At 43.4% G+C, this 11,042-nt stretch overlaps 1 protein-coding gene across 1 annotated transcript in view; it reads left to right on the top strand.

Annotated features, from left to right (window-relative positions):
• The window catches only part of ITM2A (integral membrane protein 2A), a 15,923-nt gene extending 14,412 nt beyond the window's left edge, over window positions 1-1,511 (top strand). The window contains exon 6 of the mRNA XM_009881769.1: window positions 419-1,511. Coding sequence (XP_009880071.1) covers window positions 419-507 — 89 coding nt within the window. The 3' untranslated portion in view covers window positions 508-1,511. The remainder of the gene's footprint in view (window positions 1-418) is intronic.
• Window positions 1,512-11,042: the final 9,531 nt, after the last annotated feature.

Here is an 11,042-nt window from a genome sequence, read left to right as displayed (position 1 = left end):
ATCTGCTTTGGTTTTGTTTTTCTTTGTGGTTAGGAAGGGCTATGAGAAACTTTGTCATAAACTGTTTATTTAGTGTTGTCTCTTCTGTCACTAAAATGGTGACGGGGTACTAGACAAAAGTGCTTGCTTGCTTTGTCCCCTGTGCTGTATGTGGCCCCCTCTTTTGTTGTTACCATTTTGAAAATGAGAGGCTTTCTGATTAAAAAAAACCCAACCAAACAAAAAAAAAAAAAAAAAACCAAAAAAAACCACCCCAAACAAACTAGTGTCAAGCTCTGGTGGCAATTCATGGCTGCAGAAACACTGTGTACTGAATGATTGTGTCTTGCTGCTGTTCATAATGATACAAAAATTGTAAATATTTGCTCCTGCGTTCTAGATCTGCTTTACTTAGGCTCTTATCTTCTCTCATCCCCAGGTCTGCAGAAACGTTCAGTGGAGAACTGTCACTCAATCAGACACTTCGAAAACTCTTTTGTTGTTGAAACAAAGATCTGTCAACAGTGAAAGGTGTTGGATGGGAGGTGACTAGTTCACACCTTCATTGAGAAGTCTGAGCATTAGACGTCGACTTCTTAAATTAAAATGTGCAGTGATAATCAAAAGCCTTATGCATTTTCTGTGTATTGCTTGTATTTCAAAAGACAAAGTCACCATTTCAGCTTTCTTTGATCCTTGGTATAACTTTTTAGTTGTCTCATGTAAAACTTAAATTTGAGTAAGGTTTGGTTTTGTTTTGTTTTTTTAGAAGGTTAATATCAGTTTATCTGTTGAATGTGTTTGATTTAGTGTAATCTGGGAATGGCAGAAAAATATATATATATATAAAAAAAGTTAACCAATTCCTTGGCTGGAACCAATTCTGTTCACCTTTAACTTTCACAGAATGATTAATATTGATAATCTGTGGTTTGCACATCTTGTGTAGTTCTGTAGAATAGCTCTGCACTCCGTATCCTGGCTAAAAAACCTTCTGATGAGTATCATTAAAGATTTATTTTAACTACCATGTGTGAAGCATGTAAAATCCAACCTCCGTGATCATAAATCTCTAACACTACCCTCTTTTCATTTTGTGCAATTACTGTATTGAATTCATATGTATATTTGGAACCTTCCCCGAGCTTACGTTTAATTCTACCTTGGTTTGGTTTTGTGGTATTTAGTTGTTAGATTCCAATAGAGTTGCTCTTAAAGCTTGTCAGTGTTTTTGGTTATGACTTGGTTTATCCTGTAACTTCCTATTTCAGGAATCTGTTCTGGTATAGCTCACTTGTGAATGTGACTGTAGTTGTAAACTTAAACTACTCTGGCTTATATAAACTTTTTAGATCAACTTTTTATGAGCAAGTAGCGTTACTACTGCAGTCAGAGCATTGTTCCTTTTTTGAAAGCTGCAGTATAAAGATAATGAAGAGTTAGTGTCCTGCAGTTGATGAACTTGAGAGTTTTATTAAGGGACTTTATATTGGCATAAATTCTGCAACCCTATAATAAATGTTTCTCTAAAACTTTGGTGTTTGTGTGACTTCATGGCGCTCAGAGGCAAGTGCACAATGTATGTGGGCCATGTGGGGGAAGTTACGTTTATGGGCCTGGGGCATTGCTCTTACCCCTCTTACCATCACCTCTTTTTCAGATTGTGAAGCTGAATTTCCTCTTCCTGTTGCTGTGGAAATGCTTTGTGGTGCAAAGCAAACTTGGGGAATAGAGGGAGGAAGAGACATCTTGCTTCAAACTTGATCCCCCCAGTGGGCAGGTCTCAGTGATGTTTAGTGCTGTGAGCTGAATCCACTGAGCGGAGTTCCTGGCATGCCTGCAGTAACTGTCAGCTGTAGTATAGCAAAGGAAGGATGCATTCTGTAATTCATCCATTTGGGTATTGGCATTGATGATGTTGGCGATTAAAGGTGTGCTTGTCTGTGTGTATTTAGAGCAGTGTTAATGAGAAGTCTTTGTAGCAGATCATAATACGCCAAGACAGCAGAGGGCGGATCAACAGCTTGTTTGTAACATCTTTTCGGCATTCACCCGTGAGCTTTGCAGTGCTTTAAGCTCAGAGCTATGAGGGTGCTGCAGTGAGATTTCCGTGACTGGTTGATCAGAGCTAAAGTGTGTGCTGAATCCTTCTGGCTTTCCTGGAAAGTAACTTGGATTATACAACTGGAAGTAAAACAGTGAGCAGGCTTTCTGCACTAATAACTAGGGAGTTAGATGTGACTATAGGAGTAGCTGCTCTCGGCTGTTGTTTGTGAAGCTGTGCAGAGAAAAGGAGTAGAGTGCAGTTCCTGGGCAGTAGGGAATTCTGCTGCCTTGTCTTGGAAACTATCGCAGTTCTTCTCCTGAGGTGTATGGTGATGCAGAGGACATGTCCCAAAACGAGCTTTGGTCTGATTGACTCTAAAATATTAAATGTAGGAGAGCATTTTATTATGTACTTAACTTTACAGAAATAGAATGCTGCGAAAACCCCTAATCATTGTCACTGGGAGTCATGTATGCTTTTCTGAAACAAGGTATGTGTTACTGGGGGAAGCAGTTGCACTGACAGGTTTCTGCTACAGACTTGTTATGTGCTTGGGCAAGTTACTGTTGTGGTGATTTCCTCCTCCTCTGCATTGTCTGAGAGGATAACAAGGGTGGGTTGGCTGTCTAGTTTGTTTTGGTAGCCTTGAGTGGAAGGGTTTGGAAATGTGTTAGTTGCAGAGAGCAAGAAGCATCTGCTTGCAGCGTTGAGGTTTGACTTCACCAAGAACAAAAAAATGAAATTCTTCCTTCCAGCTTTGAGCGACTGCAGTGGATGGCTCTCCAGGAGCCATGTAACAGGAATGCTGGATGTGTTTCCAGATAGGCTGAAACAGTTTGTCTTACCTTTGTCTGGTAAAGATTTTAAAAGAAATTAAGGCAGTTCCTTAAGAGCTTATTAGATGTTCTAGGCGATAAGCCAGCATACTCAAAGGAACAGATTGTTCTTACCTGCCTGGTGCTCTTGCGTCGAGAAAGTAGCTGAAGTTTCGGTCATGCATGGGCTGTGCTGGCCTTATTGTCTGGCCCTAATCGTTTTATGCTGGGGGCAGGCATTCAAATCAAAGGACTGGTGTTATAAGGCTGCTTCTATGAAAACGGACGGTATTCCCGGGATTTTCTAATGCTGTCTCTCAGTTTCAGTAGCTCCTGCGTGCAGCTCGTCTGTAGGAAGCAGGAGAGAGGGTATGAGCCTGAGGAGCCCTTTGCACCAGTAGATGGCACCATCAGCAAGCGCTTGGGCATAAAGTGTGCCGATAAAAATTTGGTATGCTTATTCTAACATACTGTTCAGGTATTTTGCCAAAATTGAACCTAAAAATGGTTTGATGGAAGCTTCCTCTAGGTGGTATTTAGTGCCTTTGCTTAGTTTTTATCTATAGTAAAGAACACTTTTATAATAAAACTGTAACCTGTGTAAAACCCTGTTAAATAGCCAAGTAAGACTGCTCCAAACATGGGTGTATTAACTGAAGGGATAACATTACTGAGATGCAAATGCAAACATATTTACTGTAGTAGCTTCTGTTTACAAGTGTGTTTACTGAAAAAGCAACCGGTGTGCACAGGACAATCAGCAATATCTGTGCACTTGCTTATCGACAAGTTATCTTTATGCTAGCTTGCATGTAATTTTTCTGATGCAGTATATTTAGATGTAAGTTATAAATATCTTAAAAGTTGAGCTGACAGTCCGGTGCTTTGGATGATCTGTCTTCCAGCATTACACGTGAGGTTTTTTTCAGTTTAAGTACCCTAATCAAAGATAAAACTCACAATTAAGAACAAATTTGAATTTGTTACTTGGAAGAGATGCTGTTGACCTTTGCAGAAGCCTGATAGCTTTCTGTCTGAGTGTGACTGGTAAGATGTGGGCTGCTGGTGGTGCTGTGTGTGACAGACACTTCATTAGAGTAGGTCCTAGTCTACACTAGAACTGCAGTTTCCTCCAGCTCGCCTTTGTAAAAATTCATAGGATTTAAACTGCGATTTGCATATATAAATAACTTGAGATGAAGATCCAGGGAAGAAAGAAATGAGGACAGCATGGAGACCTTTGGAAGACATACTGGGGCCTCAACGTGGTATGAAATAGAGCTTTAGCACCTCAGGCTTGATAAACTGGTGTCTAAAAGTGAGACACTTTTCACAATAAGCTTGACTCTATACTGTGGACTGTTGCAGCACAACTGTGCTTAGTGTGGTAGTGAAAAACTCCCACCTCACACCCACAGCAAAAGTCAGTGTGTACGCAGATGCCGGGAGGACAAAGAGCCTGCTGGGGCTTCAGCAAGACCGGGCTGACTTTTGTGGACTTCGTTAGTTCTTGGCATCACGGGGAAAGCTAACAGAAATTCAGATGTGCTCAGCAGAGTTTATGGTGACTGATGGCAGAAATAACAGAGCGCTGAAGTCAGCTCTGAATTTCCCTGAGAAAAATTCTGGTTTACTATTTTTAAATAATCCTCTTAAGTCTGGGGTTCGTTCTTTCCCAACTGCTTCAGCTCTGCTTGCAGTGGGGTGGGATGAATTGGACAGTCCCCTCGTTAGTGATCGAGCAGCTGCCAGCTTTAGATTTTGTAGGTGGATGCTTTTGTTTCTCGGCCTTCTCTGAAGTACTCAGGAAGGCTAGAACGAAAGAAAATATTATGGTGTTTAACTAAAGACAGCTTCCTCCACCCTACCCCTTGCCCAATCTCTTGTGTTTCATCTCATGTTCCCCTAATGTGCCCCAAACTAAAAATCTAGGACAGGAGAGAACGTTTGTAGGGGCAGATAAATGCAGTGCAGTCCACAAAGCCTCTGCAGTGGCACAGGAGTTAGCCATGTGGCTGAATTGCCACTCTGGGAAGACTGAGCTCCAGGTCAGGCTTGGAAGGATTAAAGCTGCTTTGACTGTCCTAATTTTGAGCCGTGTGGGGGATGGCTTGGCTGCCAGCTGTGGCACAGCGCCCAAATGCTAGCATTGATTGAAGCTTCGAGACTGCAACCAAAATAATTATGAGAGGTATAATTACAGTCACATTATTTCATTAAAATTATTTCTTCATTGTGTGTGTGTATATATTTGTGATATTACCTAGGCAATATGAATGGGCGTATTTCCTGTCTTGAGAGTAATTAAAGTGTCCACCTAGCACTCCACCTCCAAAGGAAATTATTTCTTATAGTTCAACTATTTTCTTTACTTAAGCGTATTTTCTCTCTTTTTGTGCTGTGACACATCAGAGTTCCACACTAACAAATGTGAAAGTGAATTTACAGTCTTAAAAGTCATCCTGACTGTGGACATAGACGTTGTGTGTCTGTTACAGAAGTGTTCAGGTTCTCATGAGCTGTTCCATTTTGGGCCTTGTTGATGTTTGAAGCTGTTCTGGGTTAAGCCTGTGTGTGGACACCTGATTCTGGAACAAGGAACTTCCTACAAGCCTAATCCCTTCTTGGAGTGGAACCAGGTGCTTTTATTACGGAGTGAGAGCGCAGGCATGTGGGATTCATCAGGAATAGATCCATGGATAGATAAAACGACGGTTTCTGCTTAATGATCAAAAATCCCTTGGGAGGGAAGGGATGTGTAGGGTTTTTTGGTTACATGGGATGGTGATATCAGTGGTAACTGTGTTCTCACTTGACGGTTATTTAGTACTTTGGTTTCTTTGTGCTTGGTGATCATAGCTGCTTTGTCACCTCACATTCCTGGCCCCTTTCACTAGTTAATCCTTAATGCTTAGAAAAATAAGAGGGATGTAGAAGCCACCATTCAGGCTAACCTACCCTTACCAGTGTGCCTTATTGCCCAGTGTGAAGTTGGAAGCAATTAATGCTTTGCCTCCTCAACTCATGTTTGTTTTGTTGTTTGTTGTTTGTTTTGTTTTTTTTTTTAAAAAAAAAAAAAAGGAAGGGGGTGGACAGGGAATCATACTTTTGCACAAAGTAAACCATAGCACATTGCTGGCTGCGAGCTGGGCTATAACTAGTGGCTTTTTGCTTAAGGTTCTAGCCTGAAAAGAAATGAAAGCACTTCTGCTTATCTTGTACATCTGTGCTGCAGTGTGAGCTGCTTTCCTTGATGTCAGAGTTCATTCTGCTCTCCTCGAAGCTTCAGTGTTATTGCTCTTGGCAATTCACACGCCCCCTGAATCAGGTGGATGTCTGGATGGCCGACAAGCAAGAATGACACCCCGAAGGCACAGTCTCTTTACATTACTGACCGACCAAAAGTGTTTTCTATGGTAAAGGTTTGCTTGGGTGGAGGTGGTTAGGAAGTAGATGTGTGTATGGGCTGAGGAGAGCTTGCACCTAGAATTGCTGACTGCTGGTGTTTTTGAGGCCCTGTTTTCACCACAGATGAAGACCCTTGATTTTCTATAGGGCAAGTGACTCATACTAACTGGAGGGAAAACAGTTTCTGGCTGAGTGCCTTGAGTGTAAGAGAAAGAAGTGAGCTCCAGATCTCAACAACTTTTGTATTTCTTCTATAAATATCCCATTTGCAGATATACTGGATATCTGCAGTATCTATTTGCACACTCACAATATTCATTGTTTTTTAATAGAGCTAATGGTTTCCCTCTACAAAACTCTTCCTTTTGCTTTCCCAGCATCACTTGATTTTCTTCCCCTTCTGTGTTTTCATTAATTAAAAAAAAAAAAAAACACACCAAAAACCACCAAAAAAACCCTCCAGTGCTACAAAGAAAAGATGGGTCCTCGCTGCAAAGCTGGGATCTACAACAGAAGACTGATGTTCAGGTGAGTTGGTGCCTGTGCTCTGAGGCTGGGCCTCTATCTCCAACAGAAAAGCATCACCCCCTCATAGGGGAGGTGGTTGGAGGGACCTGGTTTGCCCCATCGCTCTCGCACTGTTCCACGTAGGAGATGTCATGCCGATTGTGGCGATGGCACTGAGGAGCACGGACGTGTCCTTTAAAGCTGTAAAATCTCAGCCTTGCTGTGTCTCTTCTGCATTCGTCCTTTTGCCTTTGAGCGGCCAGCGTTGTGGTCCCTCTTCTGGTATTTCTACCAAGGGCTGCTTACTTTGTTCAGTGCAAATGGAGGCAAACTCACCCTCATGAGGCCCTTGCAAATGCTAACTGCCAACCCCTGAGGGCTTGGCACCAAGCTGTGGAGAGCCCTTGTGTGTTTTGGCACAGTGTTGGCCTTGAGCCAGCACAGGAATACCTTCCAGTTGCCAAATACAGTTCAGAATAAGCCTCAGAAGTGCATGGATGTGCTTTAGTGCAACAGACATCTGAGGGCAAAACCCATCAGTAACAAAGGCATCAGCGGGCCTTGAATCTGGGATTTCTTCTGTGTTTAGTTCAGTGCTCGTGTGCCATATTCAGCTCATTTATTTCTATAGTTTACCTGATGTTTTTTTGTTTCTTTTTAACTTCTAAATCTTTCACCAGTTCGGTGTGAAGTTGGCTTTGGTGCTGTTGCATGCTGTCTGGGCAGCAGTTGTATCGCCAAAGGGATTTTGATGTCTAGAAACAATCTTCCCTTATGCTGAACTTACGGGGTTTGACCAGGTGCCAAACAAAGAGCTCTTGGGTGATGGGAGAGGACCTTAAAAATAAGTGCTCTGCAGCATTGCCCACATCACATGGCTGCAAAGGGTTGCGCATCCATGGGAAGCAAGGCAGTTCGGAGCTCTCTTGTATCCTGGTGAGTAGTGGGATTACATGCCCCACACCAAACCATCCTGCTTCCCCATCCATGGCAGTTCCGGCAGTTTCATCCTTCCTGCGTGGTGGGCAGAAGTGCAGCGTGGTGCCTCTGGCCCTGGCGGGGAGAGCATGCAGGGGCCGAGGGGTGATGTGCTCCTTGGGGACACTGCGTCACATCCCTTTTACTGGTAAAAGGGAACTGCCCAACTTGCTTGGTTGTGAGAGATTCCCTGGAATTTGTAACAATATTTCTAAGGACAGCCCCGTCCTGCAGCTGGCGTGTCTCTTGGAGCCTGTCATGGCCTTTGGCTTTCTTTGGGTATGATAAAATAATAGGGGAATGCAGGGTAAATACCTCCCTTCCTGTCCTATAGGGAAAATATGGCCCTGTCCCAAGTCGGTGGCTGCTGCAGAAGATTCCACTGAACCAGGAAGCGGCCAAAGAGCTTTTGAGGTAGGTGCCATCAGGGGTTTGATGTCCTGTGTGAGACACCTGGGCTGGGTCAGCTGGGGCAAACGAACCTAGAGGGAGAAACTTCGGGTGAAGGAACTCGCAGGAATAGCACCACGCCGGTGTGGGCAGTGGTGTTGCTATCATCTTTGGGCTTGTGCTGGTGCTGCTCTGGGTTTTATAGACTGTCAACCAACAGTAACAGGTTGGGATGTGTGGCCGTGATGGTTAGTGTTAATTCACTTAAATAAGAAACCTCTCACTAAACTACAAACTCAAAGCTGTATGAGTTCTAGCTTCTGTTTTCCGTAGGTCTCCTGGGAACTTTCTCTCTAGCTGTGCAGACCTCTGTCTGACCACAAGGAGTTACCATTTCTTTAAATATCGACTATGTCATGTAATAGTGGAGTTTGTGCAAGATAGTGGCACTGAATCACAGGACTGATAAACATGCTGACAGCAGATAAGAGTGACTAGTCAGCCAAGACAAGAGTGTGGGTGAATTTGCAACTTTAAAATAGAGTTTTTCCCTTGGGACTCCTGGGAGGGCAAGCAGGGAGGCGAAGCTGGCCGTGGGGTGCTTGGAGAAGACCGCTGGCGGCTGCACGTTGTGGTTGGTAAAAGCTGTGACCTTTGCTTAGCTGGAGTGCTACCAAGATATTCCCTTCTTACATCACTGTGAGCCCACTAGGAAAATGGGTAGGCAGATGAGTTCAGAAGTTTGTTAATTCTCACAATATGTTATGATAATCATGGCATCATTTGTGTTCATCCTAACTTTGTTGGTGGTTCTGTTTTTTCAGTTGGTTTTTTTTTTCCGCCCTGAATTCTAGGTTTAGGGCGGGGGGGGAAGCAGCGATGGAAGTAAACTTGAACAGACTGGCATCAAAAATCATAATCTTGATGACTGCAGCTCAGCCATTTGCTCACCATGGAGCTTCCTGACCTCCAAGAGACTTAATTTTTTTCCCTTCCCTTTATGTTGGCACCTCTGTGTAAGCCCAGACAGAGGACTGGCTCTGACTTGAGATGAGGACTTTTCTTTGAGGTCTAACTCGTGCTGAAACAGGCTCTGGGGACGTCTGGGCCTGTTGCTGGACTTGCTTTCTTAGAGGTCGCCATTGCTCAGTCATCACTCACGGGGACAGGATGGAGATCTCTTAAACTGGAGTGCTAACTGCCACCAAAAAACCCCACTTGAACCCTACCGGCAGCTGGTGATGTTTACAGAGTGTATCCCGTGTTGGTTTGACGTAAGATACAGAAATAGAGTTGGGAGCAGGAACAAGGACCCAGGTCTTCCCCTTTGAGGAGATGGCAGTAACCACCAAAAGTCATGTTTGTGTCTGTTCCCTCTACCCAGGACCAGCCCACTGGACTGTGATCTTTTCTTTTTTCTCCCACTGCTTTGGTGGAGGAACAGAGACTGTCCTCATACAGACTAGCCAAGGGTGTTTTCCTAGTGAGGGGAAACGGATTCCAATCCCCTCTTAAATTCAGGAGGAATTTTAACCATTTTCCTTCCATCTTAGATAAGGACTGTACTTACAGGGTGACAGCTTTATCACTTCCCCATGTTCTAAGACCAGGGTATGCACCTCCCAGAGGGATTCAGGTGATGCTGAATCATTAGAGATGATTAAATCTAGCCCTTAGTGTATCAGATGGATGTGCCTGACCCTGGATCAGGCACCTCCTCCTGTTGGCTGAAGGTTTCTCTCTGAGGAAGAGGATGATGACGGTCCTGAAGGAAGATATATTGATGCCCAAAAGCAGTCTCTGTTACAGCTGGAGATTATTCCTAAATGTAGTGAAAGGCTTAGGACCCTACTGGGCCAGCAAGCCGTGCGGTCATTCCCCTTGTAGCTACTGGAAGCACAATTAGAAAGGACATCTCTAATGCTTCTTTCCTGTGGTTGCCCTGGCTCTGGTGGATCAGACCCTTGGAGAAGGGTTAAGCCTTCAGGAGGCTGCACCAAGGCCACTTCCTCACTTCAGCTGAGCTAATCCAAAAATATGGTGTCCATCCCTGTTTCCTCCTGGGAGGGTCAGTGTTTTTATTAACAGAAATTAATAAGCCTGCTGGCGTCAGCAGGAGTCTTTGCATGGAGTTCAATCTCAGGAGATAAGGTAACGATGTAAAAAGTATGGAGAAAAAAAAAGAAAAGAAAAAAAAGGTTTTGGAGTAACTTGTCAGTATTGAGAGACTATGGATGAGTCCTTAATAGAGCAGAAACCTTTAAAGAAACACTGGAGGAAGGAACTGGCAATAAGCAGAACAAAGATCTCTGTACCTCTCACTGCTTGTTTCAACAGGCATGTCATGTTTTCACCTCGGGTTTCACAAATACTCTCCTTTGTGGTATATTTTTCTTTTAATTTTGAGAAATTCATAGAGTCTTCCTGCATTTATGTATTTCAGCAGTGTTACCCATGCAGTTAAATTCTGAGGTGTAAATCACTGCGTTAGAGAGAAGGATGAGTGAAACAGGTTGATCCGATGGTAGTTGCTGGTCCCAAGAAGTTCCTTACAGTGGCACATAGTGGTAGCGAAACAGCTGTTGCAGATGTGTTCTGGGTTTTTGTTAGTATTATTTTTTTCTTGATGTCTTTAAGTAATGGGATCTCTTTTCAAAATCAGATCATTTGGTCACTAATGTATATCATATAGATCAGATTTACACAGAGCTCAGTTTATCAGCCCAAATGCTGGAGCTCCTCTGCCCTGACTTAACTGGCAGCATGAACCAGGCACTGTCCAGGTTCATGGTCCAGCTTATCTGCTCTCTTTTTGTCAGGGTATTTATCAAACCATCTCTGACAAGATATTCTCTTTTTTTTTTTTTTTTTTTTTTTTTTTTTTTTTTTTTTTGGGGGGGGGTTCTTTTTTTTTGGGT

The sequence above is a fragment of the Charadrius vociferus genome, unplaced genomic scaffold (genome assembly GCF_000708025.1).
Source record: "Charadrius vociferus isolate BGI_N301 unplaced genomic scaffold, ASM70802v2 scaffold472, whole genome shotgun sequence".
Taxonomy (NCBI): Eukaryota; Metazoa; Chordata; class Aves; order Charadriiformes; family Charadriidae; genus Charadrius; species Charadrius vociferus.
Note: the sequence above shows the minus strand (reverse complement) of the source record. Positions and strands in the feature narration are given on the sequence as shown.